At 41.2% G+C, this 23984-nt stretch overlaps 1 protein-coding gene across 1 annotated transcript in view; it reads left to right on the top strand.

Annotated features, from left to right (window-relative positions):
* Nucleotides 1–20332, top strand: part of crb1 (crumbs cell polarity complex component 1) — a 155254-nt gene extending 134922 nt beyond the window's left edge. Inside the window, exons 13-15 of the mRNA XM_072274555.1 lie at nt 3807–3968; nt 14844–14896; nt 19775–20332. Of these exons, the coding sequence (XP_072130656.1) occupies nt 3807–3968; nt 14844–14896; nt 19775–19996 (437 nt within the window). The 3' untranslated portion in view covers nt 19997–20332. The remainder of the gene's footprint in view (nt 1–3806; nt 3969–14843; nt 14897–19774) is intronic.
* The last annotated feature ends 3652 nt before the right edge of the window (nt 20333–23984 follow it).

Below are 23984 nucleotides of genomic sequence, written 5' to 3'. Positions count from 1 at the left end.
ATTCTTGCTGCTGCATTTTGAACAGGCTGCAGCCAATTTATACCTTTCCTAGACAGTCCTGAAAAGAGTTCATTTCAGTAGTCTTAATTGGCTAAAAAGCAAAAGTGTATATCTATTTTTCTGCGTCTTGAGATGTTATAAGAAATTGAACTCTTGCAATGTTCCTTAAATGAAAGAATACAGTCATAACAATATGGTTAATATATGATTTGAAATTTAGCTCAGAATCAATAATCAGAATCAGGTTTATTATCACTAACGTGTTGTGAAATTTGTTAACTTAGCAGCAACAGGTCATTGCAATACATGACAATATAAGAAAGGAAAATAAATAAATAAATTGCAGTTATGTATGTATATATGTATATTGAATAGATTTAAAATAATGCTAAAACAGAATTTTTTTTTAAAGTGAGATACTGTTCATGGGTTCAATGTCTATTTAGGAATCTAATGGCAGAGGGGAAGAAGCTGTTCCTGAATCGCTGAGTGTGTGCCTTCAGGCTTCTGTACCTCCTACCTGATGGTAACAATGGGAAGAGGGCATGTCCTAGGTGATGGGGGTCCTTAGTAATGGACGTCGCTTTTCTGAGGCACTGCTCCTTGAAGCTGTCTTGGGTACTGCAAAGGCTGGTAACCAGGATGGAGCTAACTAATTTTACAAATTTCTGTAGCTTCTTTCAGTCCTGTGCAGTAGCCGCACCCCTCCAGACAGTGATGCAGCCTGTCAGAATGCTCTCCATGGTACATCTGGAGAAGTTTTCGAGTGTTTTAGTTGCCAAACCAAATCTGTTCAAACTCCTAATGGAATATAGCCACTGTCTTGTCATGTTCATGGCTGCATTGATATGTTGGGACCAGGTTAGATCCTCAGAGATCTTGACGCCCAGGAACTCACTCTCTCCACTTCTGATTCCTCTACGCTCTATGCTCTATCCCTCTGCACCTAAATTCTTTACTTCTGGCTCAATCTCTAAGGCCAGGTGACCAAGTTTATTTCTAAGATTCACACATTTTTATTTCTACCAATAATCAAAATATCTGTTGTTTTCCTTATTTAATTTAAGGAGATTCAAACTCTTCCATTCTGTAATACTAGTAAGACAATAGACCAGAGGGTTTAGAGCCTTAGGGTCATCTGGCATAATCGTTGTGTGTTGACTGCGTAGCTGTGGTAATTCACTTTGTGTTTTGAAATAATCTGACTTAACGGAAGCCTGTAAAGTGAGAGCAGCAACAGGCCAAGGATTGTTCCTTGCGGCACAGCAAACACTATATCATGGACTTCGGATGCACAATCACCACAGCTAACAAAGAATTCTCTTCCTATTATACAAGACTGAAAGCAGTTTAAGACTGTACCAGAAAATCCCACCCATTGGTGTAAACTGAGACAATATCATTGGATCTTGGTCCTTGGTTAAGTTGCTCCAACACAGGGATCATGAGATTATTTCAGGAGATGAATTATTGCCTGTTATGTTTGTCTGTAATAAACTAATACCAATACCAACGACTTGTCCCATTTCAGCTGTTTGAATAAGCCTACATCTGGTGTTAGTCAGAAATTTATTCTGACTCCTTTGAGTTACAGCCCCTTACCATGGAGTCAGCCCAAAATGATGATTACTATAGAATTGCATTTGGTTTTGTTACGACCAGAGTCATTTGGTTTGCTTTGGGGTTAACCTCACATATACTCAAGAAGGCCCCCTTCTTCATTCTTCCAACTGCCTTATACTGCAGGTCCATCTGATTAAGATAAGACCCAATGGTGGCTTGACTCTGAGACTGAGACAGAGACGAGATTAAAAAAAACTTGCAAAAATTTTGGATGATTTTGATTTGGAAAATGTACCTTAAATCAATCTGCAATCAAGAAAAGACGCCTGACGTATAAACATTCTGAAGAATACACAATGTGGTGGCACCAGACTGAGAAAAAGCTATCCCATATCTTATTTGAGTGCTAGAAACTAGCATGTCTACAGAATTACCTGGGCCAGTCCCTGCTTTTGTATTGATGTCAGGCCAAAAGTATTGCCTTGCCTTTCTTCCCTTTGGGCTGGAAATCCTCATCCAAATAACCAGACATATGAATTCTGCACCAGGATTCAAGAGTAAAATCACAAATAAGCTTCTGCACTTCCATTAGCATTCCTGGGGAGCCCATGGTGGGGTATACCGCAGAAATCACCAGTGGAGCTCAGAGTTGTTCGAGTTCCACATACGTCTTGAGAAATGCCTAGGAAACCTAACAGAATCCTGCCACTATTTTCAATCAAGACTATGAATTGTCTGGTGTCTGCAGAGGTGTGCTACTTGGGTGGTGTGTGGCACCAAATCACTGGGCACACAATAGGTTCATTGAATTGGGGAATTGGTTGTCAATGGTAACAGCACCTCATGGGTCATGCTACATCACAATCTAATGCTTGGGATCATTCAAGTAATTGAGTTGGGTGAGAGATGAATGTGGGATTCAGGTGGGAGATTGGAAAACTCAAGACAGAGTGGCAGTAGTTGTGACTGTGAGGGAGGAACACAAGGTCATTTTTGCAACTATGAAGTATTTTACTTGCAGAGAAGTATCAGAAGATGAGTTTCCAACATTAGGCCCCTATGGTCCAGAATCTGTTCAACCATGTTTCCTTTAATTAACAGCATCCTTCCCATGTACTGTAAGGCTGTCCATGTACAGTTTCAAACAATATCAGACTGCTTGCAGGTCTGTGACTTGTCTTTACAAGTGACTTGTATTGGAGTTTGAGTTATGTAATGCACAAAGCCATTCTACCACACAATTCCATTGCTTGGCCATTTTCTGTACAGCTAATATATAAACGCTTCCTCTACGCTAAACATTTGCGTTACCTATATCAGTCCCTTCAGAAGTCCCAAAGTGTTCCACAAAAAGCAAGTTACTTTAGTCACACAAAGAACAGGCAGCTAAGTTGTTCATAGCAAGCTCTTAGAAGTAGAATATGCTAATAGGTGAATTGCGATATCATTTGCTTTGTCGTAGTGTTGGCTGACATATGAATTTTGGTCAAGATACTGGGAAAACCTTTGCTGCTTTTATTCTTGACGTAATAATGCCTAGGGATCTTTTACAATTCCTTGTAAGGAATGCGAAGAGATCTCTTACAATCGTTTGAAGAGCAATCAGAGGCTTGATTTAATGTCTTATCGGAAAGACGGATGAGATTTGAATAAGTTGCAAGTTCAGATGTGTTTATCTACACATCAAAAGGTACAGTCACTTAATACTTTATGTACTACACTACTTCCCATGGTACTTACCTGAGCTTGGAAAATTCACTGAGGGATGACGATTACACAATCAGTTCATTATCATATTGACAAGCATAATTGATTAACATACTCAGGGAGACACTTTAACCTAAAACGATGCTGCTCTTTGAACTGGAAAAGAAACAATCTCCAGAGTTTATTGGGATTAAAATTTAAGATTGTTTTTAAGGCCAGCTAAAGACAGCAAAGAGGTCCTGACAATTACAAAGTACACCACAGGCTACAACTTTAGCTGCAGGGTTCAGGTGTGGCTGTAACCTGACACCTGAGCAAGATGCCGAGTAGGATCTGACAGAAGTTGCTGGTTTTCAAAAGGTAGAGGCAGAAATTACATGAAAACTGGAAGCTGGGATGCAGAAAGAAGGGATATTTTTGAAATCAGACTCAACCTCCTATTATTTTGAAAATCAACCACACAGCATAAGAACCGAAGATCAGTAAACTGTAAGGGGACAGGCAACTCGTAGAGCTGTTTTGCAAGGTTCTTTAAGTTCCTGCGATCGATCACTTCAGAATTAAAACTCTAAAATTTGGAAGTGGTTTTCGAGCCACACAGCTATGGACTCGTAGAATGGAAGAACAACTGCTGCCTTGCCTTGGCTGGTTGCTGACCACAATACTTTTACTAAAGGAAGGATTTTTTCTCACACAAGGTAATGATCTGTTTGCTAAAAGTAAGGTGAGCTGTAGAAGTAGAAATATACTTTTTCCAGATGAAACTGGATTGGATACTGACATGGCAAAGTCATATAACATGAAAGCAGGCCTTTCAGCCCACAATGGTTTCGGCCGAATAAACGTACCAAGTTATATTCATTCCTTTTTCCACCAAATGGCTTCTAACCTTCTATGAGATGCTGTTTTAAGTGCTCATCTAAGTACTTCTTCAGTGTTCTGAAAGGGCCTGCTTCCAAATTACAAACATCCTCGGGGCAAATAAATATCTTCCTTAAATCTTAGACCCCTGCATTAAACCTGTGCCCTGTGGTTGGGGAGACATTTCTGCCAAGGAGTAAATTTTCTCACTAATTCTCCCTGAAACACTTTGTATAATACTATTTCACTCAATCAGGGTGCCCCACAACCTTACCCACATGGAAAACAAACCCAGGCTGTGTAGTGTTTCCCCTGCCTGAAATCTTCCATCTCAGGCAACAGGTAGAGGATGAGCAATAAGTTTGATCCTGACCACGGAAGCTGTCCATGTGAAGTCTGCACGTTTTTCCATTGACTGCACGAGACTCCCCTGCTACATCACAATTGCATTCTGCTTCACAGGTTAATTGGTAGTTGTAAATTATCCTTTGTGTAGGTAGGTGGGAAGTTGAGGAGCATGAGAGATAAATGAGGGAATGGAATTTACAAGATGGTCCTGAGAGCAAGGACAGATTCAATGGGCTGAATGGCCTTTCTCCGTGTCCTCTGCACCGTTTCCAATTAAATCTCATCTTTGTACTGTAGACCAATTGAGCACAGTATTCCAGCTGCAGCCTAACTGATTATACACTCGTTGCAACTTCTCTACTCCCAGACCATCATGATGGATAATTTGTACTATCTTGGAAAAAGGGAATTTTTATGAATGAAATGTCAAGTAGGTTTGATTGCTAAAAGATTGGGTTGAGGTTAAGACTTTACAATTGGCAGGTATGTTTTTATTTGTGCATAATGTATGAGTCATTATATGAAATAAAATGTAGTATGTTTGCAGAAAGGAAATAGCTTTAGTATAAACACACAAAGCAACAGACATATTTACAAGTTTTAGTAGATACAGTTTTCAAATGAAAAGGAAAGTGCTATTGTTTTCTTTGGTATTCCAATACAATCAAATTATTATAATTTTCTTTAAAGAAGCATGAACTTGGAGATAAATTTTTTGCTGATTTTGTATTTAACACATTGATAACACTTGGGAATTTATAAATATTATGATATTTAATGTGAGGTTAATGAAATAAGGCAGTAATTACACAAGAGATTTGTAGTGGGGAAAGAAATTTCAAACATGTCATGCATTATCTTTTCTCCTCATAAAACAATTGAAAGTAATTCTTGTAGTTCCAGAGGTGTACAAAGCATACTCAACCACAGCTGTCAGATTATTTTATGGTGCACTAGAACCAAAACATTACTGGGGTTTAAACTTGTTTCAGGGCATTGTTTGGTGCTCATGGTTAATCTTAGATCTAAGCAATTTTTTTTCCACATTTATATAAGACAATTGAATAAGTAACTATTCCAATTCCCAAAGCAAGTAAGTAATTTGCCCTGACTCACTATACATAGCAGTTTCATTTTCCAAACTGAATATACAGTATAATGATGCTCATTACCAGAGCAAACAACCAGTAATATCAGTTCTCTGCCCAAACACATCACAAGGCCATTTCTGCATCTGAATGTATTAACTCAGATTCCAAAGGTAGTTTCACCGTATAAATGATTTTAGATAGTGACTTATATATACTGGTTATTAATACAATGTATAAGTCACCAAAACTATAATTTTGAGGTGCATTCCATATGCAATATCCAAGGACCTGGATATCAATTCACTGACCCTATCCTCCACCTTCAAACAACATCACTTTTCAAATCACAAATTAATTCTTCTGGTCCTTTTCACTCAGATCTATGGTTTGCCAGTGTTTTAATTTATTACCCTAAAGGTCGCTCTATTAAATTTAATTCCTTGCTGCTCGATATCCTCAAGAATTCCATGCTACCCATTCCTATCACACTGAATCCATGTGAACCAGGATTTTCAATTGATTTACTCTACATTCCAGAACTATATAGCCAACCCAGCCCTAAATCCTGGAAAAAATATATAAAAATGATCAGTTTTCAGAGATAACTTGAACTATTCAGTGTCATTCTCACTGGGCCTAAAGCTTAACACCTCATTCTGTCTAGTTCCCCTTGTACTGTATGCTGTGACCAGCCAGTCATTTGAGTAAACATTTTTCAGCTGGAGAGACACCTTCCTTTCATCTCCATTTTTCCTAAGACCTGGCTGGATCCTCACAAGATACGCCACTGGCCACAGACTTCCAATCATAAAAACAATCTCCAGCCTTCATCCTCTTCATCCTATCACATAGTCACTTTCAGACCCAATTTTCTGAATTACCCTGGGCTTTTACCTTTTGGACCTGTCTCCTTTGTGGGATATTGTCATAGACTTTACTGAAGTCCATGTTGACTGTATCAGCTGCAATATTCCCATCAATGTGCTTAGTTATCTTATCAAAAAGACTCAATCAAATAAATACTTAACATCATCATCAATGTAAGTATAGTTAAAATGCTAAATTTCAAAAATTAAAATATATAGCATAATGCAAAATATTTCATCAAAGTGCACATTAGGAAACTACAGTTAATTAAAAATGACCATGAAAATACCATATTACAATAAATATGATTTACAAATGTCCTTCAATGATGGAAATTTGCTATCTTGCTTGACTTGGCCTATATGTGACCAAGCTATCGACAGGATATTGGCCCTTCCCTACCCTCTGAAGTGGGATGCTAAGCACACCATTGCCATTTTGAGATGGTGGCCTTGTTAGCACATCCACAGCCTGTTAACACATTAAAATAAATTGAGTAGAAACACCAGGCTTCACAAAAATGCTCAAGCCACTTTTATCCAATTTCTTAGATCTAGAAAGGTACTTCGTTTTATAATCCATGGCCAAATATGCAGAACAACTTAAAAATAAAACTGTGGAGGACTAGATATCTGCACTCATATTAAAACAGGACTGATGCAAGTAGTACATTAATGACCATATATTATCTGTCAACATGGCTCTTAATGTATTGAAAATTATATTAATTGAAAATAAGGCCCTCCTTGAGATATCCTGGGACTTTTTATCTTTTATATTGATTATTCAAATTACCAAATAAATTGGAAGCGTACTCTGGCAGGATGCCTGCAACTTAAAGTATCCCGAGTTCCTATATTCAGTTCTTCCCTTAATTTCAGCTAACAGCTGACTTTTGTTGGCTTCATTTCTCTGTCCCTCTGTAGTGCATGAAGAGGCATTCTGACAGAAAAGACATTTTGCCAGTTTAGCTGCGGTGAGAGATTTGAGAATCTATTACATGCATCTCTCCTGCTATAGCGTATGCTGAAGCAATCTGATACAGCCAATGACAATGTAGTTCACCCTGCCTTCACTCAGTCAGATCCTGCTTAGATTGTAATTCAAAGGAAGACCAGAAAGGTTTAACTTCTGTCTCCCTGAAAAAAACTATTTAGTTGTTGGAGTAAATAAATTTCAAACATGGAAATTGCTGCTCTACGCTGAATTAATTCATTACGCATACTGCCAATAATGGCTATTTATCTGAAGTCCTAAAACAAACTGGGCTTAAGCCCTAAAAAAAAGGTTGTGTAATTACCAAAAATAATTTTTGAAATACAATTAAATGGAGCCAAGCACAGAAGTTCCTAAACAAGAATACTAAGGCTCATTTAGTTGGCCTGACCCTGTCATTGTCACGTGATACAAGACAGGTGTTGTCTATACCATCGATGAGTGCTCATAGCAAAATGGAAATTGATAGATTTAACACAGCCTTATATTAATATAGACTATGATTTTAGCCTAATTCAGCTGTTTTAAGGTTCTGTTCACAAAGGACTTAGATTAAAAAAAACTGTTTCTGTAGTGTTGTACACATTCGTAGAACATAGAACAGTGCAGCTCAGGAGGGGGCCCTGTGCCCCACAATGTTGTGCCGAACCAGCTAAAAAGCAAATCCAAAACATCCAAACACCAATCCCTCCAACCTACACAATACCTATATCACTCCGTCTTCCTCACATTCATGGGCCTATCTGAACGTTTCTTCAAAGCCTTTAATGTATTTGCCTATACCACCATACCAGGCAGCGCATTCCCAGGCATCCACCAACTCGGAGTGAAAAAAAACTTACCCCTCACATCCCCTTGAACCTACCCCCTCTCACCTTCAATGCATGCCCTCTGGTATTAGACATTTCAACCATGGGAAACATACTCCCTGTCTACTCTATCTATGCCTCTCGTGATCTTGTAAACCTCTGTCAGATCTCCCCTCAGTCTCCAATGCTACAGAGAAAACTACCCAAGTTTGGCCAGCCTTACATGATAGCTCATGCCCTCTAAACCAGGCAGCATCCAGAAAAATATCTTCTACACCCTCTCCAAAGTCTCAACATCATTCCTATAGGGGCAACCAGAACTGAATGCAATACTCCAGATGTAGCCTAACTTATAAAGTGGCAGGGGGATGGGAACCAGAGTACCAGAACAGTTAGTGGACAGGTTGTGGAGACAGATATTGGTAAGACCTCAGAAAAAGTCAGGAATCAGAAGGTTGAGCATGGTGTAACTAGTGCCCTGAACTGCATATATTTCAATACAAAAAGTATATAGGAAAGGTCGACAACCTCAGGGCTTGGATCAACACCTGGAATTTTGTTATTGTAGCTAATAGTGTGACTTAATTGCAGGAGGGGCAGGACTGGCAGCTCAATATTCCTGGGATCCGTTGTTTTAGATGTGACAGAGTGAGAGGGATTAAAGGAGGAGGGGTGGTGTTACTAGTCAGGGAAAATGTCATGGGTGTGCTCTGTCACGATAAGCTGGAGAACTCATCTGGTGACGCATTATGGGTGAAAATAGGAAATGAGACCGTGTTAATGGGGCTATATTACAGACCACCCAACAGTCCTAGGGACTTAGAGGAACAAATTTTTAAAGATATCACAGACTGTTGTAACAAATGTAAGGTTGTTATAGTAGGTGATTTTAACTTTTCACATATTGACTGGGAATCCCATGCAGTAAAAGGACTAGATGGGATAGAATTTGTCAAATGTGTTCAAGTAAAGTTTCCTTCATCACTTCATAGAAGTCCAACAAGAGAGCATGTGATACTTGATTTGCTGTTAGAGAATGAGATAGGGTAGGCAACAGAAGTTTTTGTAAGGGAACACTTTGCATCTAGTGACCACAATGCCATTAGTTTCAAACAAAATATGTAAAAAGATAGGTCTGGTCTGCAGACTGAGATTCTAAATTGGAGTAAGGCCAAATTTGATGGTATTAGAAATAATCTGGCAAGTATTGATTGGGACAGGCTGTTCTCTGGCAAAAGGTGTACTTATTAATTAGGAGGCCTTCAAAAGTGAAATGTTGAGAGTAAAAAGCTTGTATGTCCTTGTCAGAATAAAAAGTAAAGACAATAAATGTAGGGAACCTTGATTTTCAAGAGATATTGAGACCCTGCTTAAGAGAAAAAAACAGAGGTGCAGAGCAGGTATGGGCAGGTAGGAACAACTGAGGTGCTTATAGAGTATAAGAAATGCCAGAGAACACAAGAAAGAAACTAGGAAGGCTAAAAGAAGGCACGGGGCTCCTCTAGCAGACAAGGTGAAGGAGAGTCCCAGGGGATTCTACAGATATGTTAAGAGCAAAAGGATTGCAAGGGACAAAATTAGCCCTCTGGAAGACCAAAATGGTAATCCATGTGTGGAGCCAAAATAGATGAGAGAGATCTTAAATTTCTCTTTTTTTGCATCGGTATTTACTCAGGAGATGACACAAAGTCCATAAGAGTGAGGCAAAGTGGCAGCAACTTTATGGACCCTACACAGACTACAGAGGAGGAGGTGTTTGCTATCCTGAGGCAAATCAGGGTGGATAAATCCTCGGGGCCTGACAAAGTATCCCCATGGACCCTATGGGAGTCAAGTGCAGAAATTGCCAGGGCTCTAGCAGAGATATTTATATCATCCTTAGTGACAGGATAAGTACCAGAGGATTTGAGGATAGCCAGTGTTGTTCCACTGTTTATAAAAGTCTTTAAATGTAAACCAGGAAAGTATAGGCCAGTGAGTCGGATATGGATGTAGGAAAGTTATTGGAACTATTCTAAGGGATCAGAGATATTAGTATTTGGATAGACAAGGACTGATTAAGGATAGTCAGCATGACTCCATGCGTGGTAGGTCATGTCTAACCAATCTTAGAGTTTTTTGAGGAAGTTACCATGAAAGTGGATGAAGGCAAGGCAGGGGATGTTATCTACATGAACTTCAGCAAGACATTTCCCAAGGTCCCACATGGGAAGTTGGTCAAAAAGGTTCAGTCGCTTGGCATGCAAGATGAGGTAGTAAATTGGATCAGGTATTGGCTTTGTGGAAGAAGGCAGAGAGTGGTTGTAGATGGTTGCCTCTCTGAATGGAGGCCTGTGACTAGTGTAGCTTTGCAGGAATCGGTGCTGAGTCCTTTGTGTGTCATCTGTATCAATGATATGGATGATAATGTGGTTAACTGGATCAGCAAATTTGTGGATGACACCAAGATTGGGGGTGTAGTGGACAGCAAGGAAGGCTATCATGGCTTGCAGAGGGATCTGCATCATCTGAAAAAATGGGCTTAAAAATGGCAGATGGAATTTAATGCAGACAAATGTGAGGTTTTGCACTTCGGTAGGACCAGCCAGGGCAGGTCTTACACTGTGAACGGTAGGGCACTGAGGAGTGTGGTAGAACTAAGGATTCTGGGAATACAGGTACTTAATTTGTTAAAAGTGGCATCACAGGTAGATAAGGTCGTAAAGAAAGCTTTTGGCACATTGACCTTCATAAATCAATGCACTGAGTACAGGAGATGGGATGTTTGGTTGAAGTTGTATAAGACATTGGTGAGGCCTAATTTGGAGTATTGTGTGCAGTTTTGGTCACCTGTCTACAGGAAAGATGTAAACAAGGTTGAAAGAATACAGAGAAAATTTACAAGGATATCCCTGAGTCTGGAAGACTTGAGTTATAAGGAAAGATAGAATATGTTAGAACTTTATTCCCCAGAACATAGAAGATTGAGGGGAGATTTGAGAGAGGTAAGAGGCAAGCACATCTTTTCCACTGAGGTTGGGTGGGACTAGAACCAGAAGCCACAGGTTAAGGGTGAAAGGTGCAAAGTTGAAGGGGAACATGAGGGGACCCTCCTCACTCAGAGAGTCACGAGAGTGTGGAATAAGATGCCAGCTCAAGTGGTGCATGCAAGCTCGATTCCGAAATTTAAGAGAAGCTTGGATGGGTACATGGATGGTAGGGGTATGGAGGGCTATGGTGTTGCTGCAGGTTGATGGGAATAGGCAGTTTAAATGGTTTTGGCCTGGACTAGATGGGCTGAAGGGCCTCTTTCTATGATGTACTCTGTGACTCTATGACAAATCTATGCAACATAACCTCTGGACTTTTGAACTCAATGCATTGAATAATAAAAACAAGCTTTCAAAATGCCTTCTTCACCATCTTATTGGCCTGTGTAGCCACCTTCAAGGAGCTATGAACCTGGATTCCAAGATCTCTGCTCAGCAACACTATTAGGGATCTTGCCCTTAACAGTCTACTGTCTCCTTGTACGTGATCTACTTTTACCAGATAGAAGTGCAACACCTCACACTTATTTGTGTTAAACTCCATCTGCCTTTTCTATGCCCACATCTGCAAATGATGTATGTTATACTGTATTCTTTGCCAGTCTTCTACACTATCCACAACTCCACCAATCTTGGTATCATCCACAAACTTACTAACCCACCCATCTATATTTTCATCCAAGTCATTTATGTACAAGCAGCACGGATCCCTGTGGAACACCACTAATTATAGACCTCCAGCTCGATAAGTCCCTTCAACCACAACCCTCTGTCTTCCATGCGCAAGCCAGTTCTGAATCCAAGCAGCCAATTCACCACCTTTCCCCATGCATCTTAATTTTCTGGTTTAGCCTCCCATTAGGGATTTTATCAAATGCCTTACTAAAGTCCATGTAGACACTATCCACTGCCCTACCTTCATCAATCTCTCTCGTCACCTTGTCAAAAAACTCAGTCAAGTGGTAAGACATGACCTGCCCCATGCAAAGCCAAGCTGGCTGTCCCTAATTAGGCCATGGATTTCCAAATGCTCATGTATCCTATCCCTAAGAATTTTCTCTAGCAATTTCCCTACAACTGACGTGAGACTCACTGGTCTATAGTTCTCAGGATTTTCTCTTGTTCTTCTTCTTAAACAGAGGTACAACATTAGCCACTCACCTGTCCCCAGGACCTTGCCTGTGCCTGGAGAGGAGACAAAGATACGGGTCAAGGGCCCTGCATTCTTGTTTCTTGCCTCCTTCAATAACCTGGAGCAAAACCCATCAAACCTTGGGGGAGTTATCCACCTTAATACTCATAAGGAGGCCCAATACTTCCTCCTCCTTGACCTCTGAACGCTCTAATATGTTTATACACTCAGCGCTGATCTCCTGGTCCTCCATCTCCTTTTCCTTGATAAAGTACCAAAGCAAGTACGTCATTCATATTCTCCGCATCCAAGAAAGTGTTCCCCCTTTTATCCTTGAGTGGTCCCGCTCTCTTTCTCTTGATGTATGTATAGAATGCCTTAGGATTCACCTTAATCCAACTTAACAAGGACTTTTCATAGCCGCCCTTGGCTTTCCTAATTCTCTTCTTAGGTTCTTTTTTGTCTTCTTTCTACTCCACATGTGCTTCATTTGACCATAGCTTCTGAAGCTTTACATACTTTTCATTTTTCTTCTTGACTAAATTCATCACCTGTCTGGAGATCCAAGGTTCTCCTATCTTTCCATCCTCACCCTACCTTCCAACAGGAACATATCTTTCCTGTATTCTGTGCAATTGATCTTTAAGCACCCTCCACATGTCCGATGTGGACTTGCCAGAAAAAAGGTGTTCCCAATTAACTCTTCATAGGTCCTTCCTAATGTCCTCATAATTTACCCTACTCCGGTTTGAAACTCTCCTGCAAGGACCATGCCTATCCTGAAAGTTAGGGAGTTCTGGTCACTATTCCCTAACTATTCACACACTGAAAAGTCAGTCGTCTAACCAGGGTCATTACCCAGCACCAGATGCAGTACAGCCCCTCTTCACATTGGATCATCCACTTGTTGATTTAAGAAACCTTTTTGGACATACTTAACAAATTCTGCCCAGTCGAAATCCCTTCCACGAAGGAGGTCCCAGTTTATATAGGGAAGTTGAAATCCCCCCATGCCTGGCTTGCTGAGTTCCTCCAGCATTTTGGATGGGGCATATTAAATATGATCAATGTAACTCAATGGGCAGCATAGACTTAATGGGAAGAAGCAGGCATGAAAGCCGTGAATTCCCACTGGCTATGAAACCTGTCACTGTTATTGAATATTCAAAGTTAAATAGAGTCTGTTAATCAATGAAAATAATTCTACAAAATTAGAAATCTTTAAACACACAGTATTTGAATCAACCTAATTAACAAATGAAAAAAAAAGAAAATCTGTACTTACCTTAGTTCTGATAGGCTGACTGCAAGCATTTTGCGTGGCACTTGCATCAGTTTGAATGGGAAGATTTCCTGTTGTGAGAGCTGGAGGCTCATGGAAGTTAGTGCTGTGATGGTGGAATTGACCAGTAATCCCTGTGCACTGTGCAAGTGGACCAGGACCAGCGATATGCTGAGCAGAATTCTGCAGAACTGCCTCACTTAGGACTAGCCCAGTTATCTTTCCATCTGCCAGCAGATTCAGACAAATCGTAACAGATCTGCCCAGTTGTATTCCATTTTGGCTAATTTTAATACTGTGAATTTTTAACCAAGTCAGTATTTACACAAACATCCTCAAAGACTTCCTTGTTAGACTTGAAATACAGTGCGTAGTTTCAGTAGAACTTCAGTAGTTTGATTACGTATTAGATTTGGGCATTTTAATACCTGCATTCTGCACCTATTTACATCACAGAAAGTTATGAGGAAGTATGATTTGCTTATTATTAGTTATCAATAGTTATTTTGCAGTGTATTGCCCACAGATTTAGTCGGAATCTCAACATAAATGCAAAGGTTACTCTTTGTAACATTGGTTTATACAGCTGTTATTCAACTAAGTCATATTTTTACAATCTGTGACATTCACAGAGGTTGCCAGGAGTTAAAAATAAAACAGAATAGTTTGGAATTGCAAGAGGCAGTTATTGTGCAGAGAGAAAAAGAGCTAACATTTCTGCTTCTTGACTCTCAACAAATGAAAGTTGAGGCCAGGGCTGTAAATGAGGGTTGCACTTCCCTCATCAGATCATTTTCAGATTTGTAATGTTAATAAAAAGAAGAAAACATGTGCAGTGACTTTCCCTCCGTATTAGAATTTCACCAGCGGCTCAAGTCAGCAGTCCAGTTTTCCACCCGGGTCACACATTTCCATTTTAAGAATAGGTGTCTGCAACACAGGCAAAATTCACTAAATGAGCTAAAACCTGTTTACTGAACCAAGTACTTAAGATTCTTCACTTTGCAATCCCTCACCTTGTCAAAGAAAGCCTGCAATAAAAATACATTTGCATTACTGTTTTGTCAGGGGAAGAGTGGCAATTTCGGTTTACATTATGTAGATTTCAATTTTCAACATTCCAGTAATGTCTTCATACTAGTATTGGTTCCTTTACAGCAGTGAATGTTACAGATTCTACACCATCAAGGAAGCCTGATAACTCATCATCTGTAAGTTGATAGATTTAAGTTGACCTGACGTTGATATACACCATGGGTTTCAGTATAATTCAGCTTTTAAGGAACAATTCAGAAAGGATTTAGTTAAAAAAAAACTGTTTCTGTAGCACTATACAGGTTTATCTTTGGAATGCCAATTGATCTTCCAATTATCACTAACAGGACACTATCAGATTAATACCATGATCAACAATGCAGATTTTAAAGAAGCCTTTACAATTGAAACGAACATAAATTAGTGCAATTATATGCATTATCCTTCTAATGCATTTATGTATAAATGCCACTTCAGAAAATCAGATTGCAGTCTCCAAGCCTTTCATGCTTTTGTTGTGGAAATATTCCTGATAGAGAAGGGCATGATATTTATAACAAGCATTGAATTAGATACAAAAAGTATGAATTTATTATGCATGAATTATTACATCAGGGCTTAATGTTGAAGTAGTCCGTTGTGCAATAAATGTTACCCAACAGTGGGAAGAAAACAAGCATAATGTAAATATAAAAACTGAAGCTGCAGCAGATGAGTAACTCAGTTGCTGCTGGCTTGGACTCAGATTTGATCTTCAGTTCACCCCCAATCTCCAGGATCCCCAGTATAATCCAGAGTGCCGGGGAAGGGTCCGAACGCATACCAATCTTACCAGATAGCAGGCAGTAGCTCATCCTAAAACTGGATGTTGGGCTGGTCTATGTCAGGTCATTATCTCACTGATCATCAAGAGCAGCGAAGGAAGGCAGTAGAAAAGCAGATGCAAGGAATGGGGAGGTTACATGTATTTCCAAAAGATAGAACATAGCACATAGAATAGTACAGCACAGTACAGGCCCTTTGGCCCTTAAACCCTGCCTCCCATATAAACACCCACCTTAAATTCTTCCATATACCTGTCTAGTAGTCTGTTAAATTTCACCAGTGTACCTGCCTCCACCACTGACTCAGGCAGTGCATTCCACGCACCAACCACTCTCTGAGTAAAAACCCTTTCTCTAATATCCCCCTTTAACTTCCCACCCTTTACTTTAAAGCCATGTCCAGTATTGAGCAGTGGTGCCCTGGGGAAGAGGCACTGGCTGTCCACTCTATCTATTTCTCTTAATATACTGTATACCTCTATCACGTCTCCTGTCATCCTCCTTCTCTCCAAAGAGTAAAGCCCTTGCTCCCTTAATCTCTGATCATAATGCATACTCTCTAAACCAGGCAGCAGCCTGGTCAACCTCCTCTGTACCCTTTCCAATGCTTCCACATCCTTCCTATAGTGAGGCAACTAGAACTGGACACAGTACTCCAAGTGTGGCCTAACCAGAGTTTTATAGAGCTGCATCATTACATCGCGACTCTTAAACTCTATCCCTCAACTTATGAAAGCTAACACCCCATAAGCTTTCTTAACTGCCCTATCTACCTGTGAGGCAACTTTCAGGGATCTGTGGACATGTACCCCCAGATCCCTCTGCTCCTCCACACTACCAAGTATCCTGCCATTTACTTTGTACTCTGCCTTGGAGTTTGTCCTTCCAAATTGTACCACCTCACACTTCTCCGGGTTGAACTCCATCTGCCACTTCTGGATCCCATCAATGTCTCTTTGCAATCTTCGACAATCCTCTACACTATCCACAACACCACCAACTTTTATGTTGTCTGCAAACTCGCAAACCCACCCTTCTACCCCCACATCCAGGTCATTAATAAAAATCATGAAAAGTAGAGGTCCCAGAACAGATCCTTGTAGGACACCACTAGTCACAATCCTCCAATCTGAATGTACTCCCTCCACCACTACCCTCTGCTTTCTGCAGGCAAGCCAATTCTGAATCACCTGGCCAAACTTCGCTGGATCCCATGCCTTCTGACTTTCTGAATAAGCCTACCATGTGGAGCCTTATCAAATGCCTTACTAAAATCCATGTAGATCATATCCACTGCACTATCCTCATCTAAATGCCTGGTCACCTCCTCAAAGAACTCTATCAGGCTTGTTAGACACGATCTGCCCTCCACAAAGCCATACTGACTGTCCCTGATCAGACCATGATTCTCTAAATGCCCATAGATTCTATCTTTAAGAATCTTTTCCAACACCTTTCCCACCACAGACGTAAGGCTCACTGGTCTATAATTACCCAGACTATCCTTACTACCTTTTTTGAACAAGGGGACAATATTCACCTCCTTCCAGTCCTCTGGTACCATTCCCGTGCACAACGAGGACATAAAGATCCTAGCCAGAGGCTCAGCAATCTCTTCCCTCGCCTCGTGGAGCAGCCTGGGGAATATTCCATCAGGCCCCGGGGACTTATCCATCCTAATGTATTTTAACAACTCCAACACCTCTTCTCCCTTAATATCAGCATGCTCCAGAACATCAACCTTACTCATATTGTCCTCACCATCATCAAGTTCCCTCTCATTGGTGAATACCGAAGCGAAATATTCATCGAGGACCTCGCTCACTTCCACAGCCGCCAGGCATATCTTCCCACCTTTATCTCTAATCAGTCCTACATTTACTCCCGTCATCCTTTTGTTCTTCACATAACTGAAGAATGCCTTGGGGTTTTCCTTTACCCTAGTCGCCAAGGCCTTTTCATGCCCCCTTCTTGCTCTCCTCAGCCCCTTCTTAAGCTCCTTTCTTGCTTCCCTATATTCTTCAATAGACCCATCTGATCCTTGCTTCCTGAACCTCATGTATGCTGCCTTCTTCCACCTGACTAGATTTTCCACCTCACTTGTCATCCATGGTTCCTTCACCCTACCATTCTTTACCTTCCTTACCGGGATAAATTTATCCCTAACATCCTGCAAGACATCCTTAAACATCGACCACATGTCCATAATACATTTCCCTGCAAAAACATCATCCCAATTCACACCCGTAGGTTCTAGCCTTATAGCCTCATAATTTGCCCTTCCCCAATTAAAAATTTTCCTGTCCTCTCTGATTCTATCCTTTTCCATGATAATGCTAAAGGCCAGGGAGCGATGGTCACTGTCCCCCAAATGCTCACCCACTGAGAGATCTGTGACCTGACCCAGTTCATTACCTAATACTAGATCTAGTATGGCATTCCCCCTGGTCGGCCTGTCCACGTACTGTGACAGGAATCCGTCCTGGACACACTTAACAAACTCTGCCCCGTCTAAACCATTGGAACTAATCAGGTGCCAATCAATATTAGGGAAGTTAAAGTCACCCATGATAACAACCCTGTTATTTTTGCACCTTTCCAAAATCTGCCTCCCAATCTACTCCTTGGCATCTCTGCTGCTACCAGGGGGCCTATAGAATACTCCCAATAGGGTAACTGCTCCCTTCCTGTTCCTGACTTCCACCCATGCTGACTCAAAAGAGTATCCTGCGACATTACCCACCCTTTCTATAGCTATAATAGTATCCCTGACCAGTAATGCCACCCCTACTCCCCTTTTCCCCCCTCTCTATCCCTTTTAAAGCACTGAAATCCAGGAATATTGAGAATCCATTCCCGCCCTGGTGCCAACCAAGTCTCTGTAATGGCCACTACATCATAATTCCATGTATGTATCCAAGCTCTCAGTTCATCACCTTTGTTCCTGATGCTTCTTGCATTGGAGTACACACACTTTAGCCCTTCTGCCTTACTACCTTTACACCGTTTATTCTGCTTCTCTTTCCTCAAAGCCTCTCTATATGTTAGATCTGGCTTTACTCCATTCACTCCTTTCACTGTTCTATCGCCCCGGGTCCCATCCCCCTCCCAAATTAGTTTAAACCCTCCCAAACCATGCTAGCAAACCTACCTGCAAGGATATTGCTCCCCCTTAAGTTCAGGTGCAACCTACCCAATCTGTACAGGTCCCACCTTCCCCAGAAGAGATCCCAATGATCCAAAAATCTAAAACTCTGCTCCCTGCACCAACTCCTCAGCCACGCATTCAACTGCCATCTCCTCCAATCCTTACCATCACTGTCACGTAGCACTGGCAGCAATCCTGAGAACGCCAATCTTGAGGTCCTGTTCTTTAGCCTTCAGCCTATTTCCTGAAACTCACACTTCTGGACCTCATCCCTCTTCCTGCCTATGTCGTTGGTACCAACATGTATCACGACTTCTGGCCACTTTCCCTCTCGTACCAGGATGTCATGCACCCGGTCAGAGACATCCCGGACCCTGGCACCCGGGAGGCAACAAACCATGCGGGTGTCCTTCTCACGTCCACAAAATCTCTTGTCTGCTTCCCTGACTATAGAGTCTCCAATGAGACAGCTCTCCTCTTCTCCGTCCCACCCTTCTGAACCACAGGGTCAGACTCAGTGCTGGAGGCCCTGCCACTGTGGCTCACACCTGGTCGGCCGTCCCCGCCAACAGTATCCAGGACGGTATACTTATTATTTAGGGGAATGGCTACAGAGGTGCTCTGCACTGCCTGTCTACTCACCTTCACTTTCACCCCTCTGACTGTCACCCAACGACCTGTTTCCGGCAGCTTAGGTTTTTAGAAGTAAATGTGTATTAAAGTAAGTGGAAACATTTCACCCGGAAATATTTTAATCCCAGAATACAAGAAAGCATGGAAGACAAATACTTAGCTAATCACATCCATGTGTAAAAGAGTATTCCAATTAATCCTACCCCTCAAGCACCTCCTCCATTTCCTTGCAAATATTTCCTTTCCAGTCATTTACCAATTTTCTTTCAAAAATTTCATACGAGTCTGCTCCACTACTTGTTAAGGTAACACAATCCAAATCAAACTTAAATATGCTTTTGAACAAAAGAAGCAAGTTTGGGCTTTTGATTTACAGGCCTAGTCTAGACGAATGTTTGTCCCATTTGTGCCAGTCTTTCTAATTATAAAAATATGGATTATTTTCACAGACAACTTCGCCACCTAGCCAAGTAAACATAGCAGCCATTGTGGCTCCATGTGTCATTGTTGGGGTGATAGTTCTTGCTACCATTCTGACTTTCCTAATCCTAAAACTGCGTGAGAAACGTAAGACTGAAGGGAACTACAGTCCAAGCAACCAGGAACAAACAGGAGCTCAAATGGAAATGAACAATGCTCTTAAACTACCACCAGAAGAGCGCCTGATTTGATGTGTTGAAGCTTTGGGATACAATCTTGGGGGTTAATGGTGGAAGATGTCAACATACCCCAGGTATTCCCTATGCTACTCAACAATTGGAGTTAAAAAAAATCTGTCACAAAGCTGTGGAACTCAAAGAGTGTGTGTGTGCGCGCGCGTGCGTGCATTATTTCTTTAAACCAAGGCAGCTTCAAAGCTAAGCCAGTGTGAGCTATCCCTAAGTGTTTAATTGTTTTCACTCTTGTCAGCAGGAAGCCTGGACCTCAGAGCTTCTTCTTTATACTGGGTTGGTCACCGTCGTGTTGTTGCTGATTTTCTTTCTAGTACTTGCTGCCACTATTATGACCCTGAATAAAAGAGCAACACATGGGGCCTACAGCCCAAGCCGGCAGGAGAAGGAGGGGTCACGAGTGGAGATGTGGAACATGGTGCAACCACCACAAATGGAAAGACTTATTTGAATGAAGCTTGACCAATTGTTTCACTACATGTTGTCATATCACCTCTGCATGGATAGGCTGAGGACTATTCAATTCAACATCTTGCGAGAAATGCTTTGTTAGTATTAGTTATTTTCTGTTACCCATTTGCGGGCATCACCAGCAAGGCCTATTTAATGCCAATCTCTAACTACCCATGAGATGGTACTAATAAACTGCCTACTTGAACTGTGGACAGTCAACATGAATGTACCTTCACAGTGTAATTAACTAGGTAATTCAACTTTAATCTGTCACTTGCTTGCCCCGATATTCAAATATGTTATTGAAAATTGCTCTTCCTCAAAATTGTCAACAGATAAGGGGTCTCAATGCTAATAACTAAGTGACATTAAGAATACAAAATGTGCACAAATACAGAAAATTTGATGCAATTGGATGGTTCAGCCAAGATAATAAGCCGATGTACCAACAACTCTTAGGCGTTACTGTTAAGAACAAGGTGGTCAGAAATGGAGCATTAAACTCCTTGTGATAGATGAAAATTGAACCACATGCATCTCAGCAGGGTGAAAATATTAAAATTCTTCTCTTTCATTTCATTGTAGTCATTCAAAGTTTTTTTTTGTAATACAGCACCGTTTTTTACATTAATGTACTCAAGATCACCAAGACCCAGGCAAAGATTCACAGAATTACAAATTGTGGTCTGAGAAAATTGATCTTTTGAGTTGATTTAGAATTAAGATGGACAAAAGCAGGTTATAGTTCTGTCAACAAGCAAATAAACAAGTGAAAACATGACAAAGTAAAAATATTAGACACTATTTATAATGGTTTTAACCATGTTGAAAACAGACACTTTATCACAGTGTAAATCTTTGTATAACAGTGTTACAAACCATACAGACACCCTACTTTTTTTCTGATGAAATAAACCTTTGTTACACATATTCAAATTAGTCACTAGTTTCGAGCTAGTTCTTTGAAGGAATCAAAGCTGGTTAATATTTCATGGGTCAATTCTGCACCTAAAGAATAGCATCCACATAAGATGTTCCTTTAGTTCTTCCTTTTTTCAAGCATTTTTTATTTCTAGTATTTTCTTATTTCAGTTCTTTTTAACTCTGGAAAAATTGACATTTTTTACTTGTATTGAGACTCCTTTGAAGAACTGTTGAATGGAGAGAGGTTAATATTTACCAGATCATGCTTTAATCTCCATCTGCATTGAACAAACATTTTAAATGGAACGCACGTTCAAAGCAGCCTGGTGAATTGATTATTTTCAGTATCTGACTAACACACAGTATTTTATGGCAGAATTGGGCAAAATCAGCTGAAGGATGTTTATCAGATTTTGATTTTTTTCCTGATTTGGGAATGCTTTTATTACTATCCATATGGTGGGAGATGTTAATTGCCAGAGTTCAAGGTCAAGCAGCACACAAATGGTGTTAGCTCCAATCAGTGAGATTAAATACAAGGAACAGTAGCATAAGTTGCATGGGGTCAGTTTTAATATGTATATGCTAAGAATATCGAGGAACTTGCTTATAGTTATTGATTAATTCCAAAGATATGTGTTTGTTTAAAATAAGTGAGAAGGCTTTGATGATGATGGTATAATAAAACTATCAAGACAAATTGGAGGACAGGAAGCGCGTGGACATCAGCCAGTGAGAACAGCTAGAAGAGTTTAAAAGAGAAAGAGTTTAAAGAGTTGAATTTCTGTATTTTATAGCTGTAGAAGATATATATTAATAAAAAGATTTAAAAATGAGTTTAAAGGGAGTTGGTTATTTCTTCAGCGGTTTGATCAAGGCACGACTGTGCAAGTGCGTGGACGTCAGCCAGTGTGAACAGCGAGAAGAGTTTAAAAGGAGACAGATTTATAGAGCAGGCGACAGAGTCAAGGGAGACAGTAGGAAGAGACAGAGTAGGAAGGCTTTGGCTCAACGGGGCTTTGGCGATAATGGTTCAAGGTGAGGTAGGTTAACTGTATAGAATACAGACAGGAAGAATGTGTGTGAGGCCAGTGTTCTGTGCTCGGTGTCAGATGTGGGAAGTCTGGGAGACTCCCAGCCTCCTGGACGGCCACATCTGCACCAGGTGCGTAGAGGTGCAGCTCCTTAGGGACTGTGTTAGGGAACTAGAAATGCAGCTCGATGACCTTCGTCTGGTCAGGGAAAGTGAGGACATGATAGAGAGGTGCTATAGGCAGGTAGTCACACCAGGGCCTGGGGAGACAGATAAGTGGGTCACGGTCAGGAGAGGAAATGGCAGGAGTCAGAGGCTAGAGAGCACCCCTGTGACTGTCCCTCTTGACAATAAGTACTGCTGCTTGAGTACTGTTGGGAGGGGGGACGGCTTACCTGGGGGAAGCAACAGTGGCCGTGCCTCTGGCACAGAGTCCGGCCCTGTGGCTCAGAAGATTAGGGAAAGGAAGAGGATGGCAACAGTGATAGGAGACTCTATATTTAGGGGGTCAGACAGGCGATTCTGTGGACGCAGGAAAGAAACTTGGATGGTAGTTTGCTTCCCAGGTGCCAGGGTCTGAGATGTTTCTGATCACGTCCAAGACATCCTGAAGCGGGAAGGAGAACAGCCGGAGGTCATGGTACATATTGGTACCAAGGACATAGGCAGGAAAAAGGAGGAGGTCCTGAAAGCAGATTACAGGGAGTTAGGAGGGAAGTTGAGAAGCAGAACCACAGAAGGTGTCATCTCGAGATTAATGCCTGTGCCACGTGACAGTGAGTATGGGAATAGAGTGAGGTGGGGGATAAATGCGTGGCCGAGGGATTGGAGCAGGGGGGCAGGGATTTAGATTTCTGGATTATTGGGACCTCTTTTGGGGCAGGAATGACCTGTACAAAAAGGACAGGTTGAACTTGAATCCCAGGGGGACCAATATCCCAGCGGGGAGTTTTGCTAAAGCTACTGGAGAGTGTTTAAACTAGGATTGCTGGGGGTTGGGAACCAAGCTGAAGAGATGGACGAAGAGGTGGTTGGGTCACAAATAGAGAAAGCTCGGAGTCAATGCGAGAGGGAGGATAGACAGGTGATAGAGAAGAGAAGCGCTCAGATCGATCGTTTGAGATGTGTCTATTTTAATGCAAGGAGTATTATGAACAAAGTGGATGAGCTTAGAGCGTGGATCAGTACTTGGATCTATGATGCTGTGGCCATTACAGAGACCGGGATGGCTCAGGGGTAGGAGTGGTTACTTTGAGTACCAGGCTTTAGATGTTTCAGAAAGGACAGGGAGGGAAGCAAAAGAGGTGGGGGCTTAGCACTGTTGATCAGAGGTAGTGTCATGGCTGTAGAAAAGGAGGAAGTCATGGAGGGATTGTCTATGGAGTCTCTGTGGGTGAAAGTTAGGAACAGAAAGGGTTCAATAACTCTACTGGGTGTTTTTTTATAGGCCACCTAATAGTAACAGGGACTAGAGTTGCAGATAGGGAGACAGATTCTGGAAAGGTGTAATAATAAAAGGGTTGTTGTGGTGGGAGATTTTAATTTCCCAAATATCGATTGGCATGTCCCTAGAGCAAG

This window comes from Mobula birostris, chromosome 12, assembly GCF_030028105.1.
Source record: "Mobula birostris isolate sMobBir1 chromosome 12, sMobBir1.hap1, whole genome shotgun sequence".
NCBI lineage: Eukaryota > Metazoa > Chordata > Chondrichthyes > Myliobatiformes > Myliobatidae > Mobula > Mobula birostris.
The sequence above is the reverse complement of the archived record's forward strand: the minus strand, read 5'-3'. Positions and strand labels throughout refer to the sequence as shown.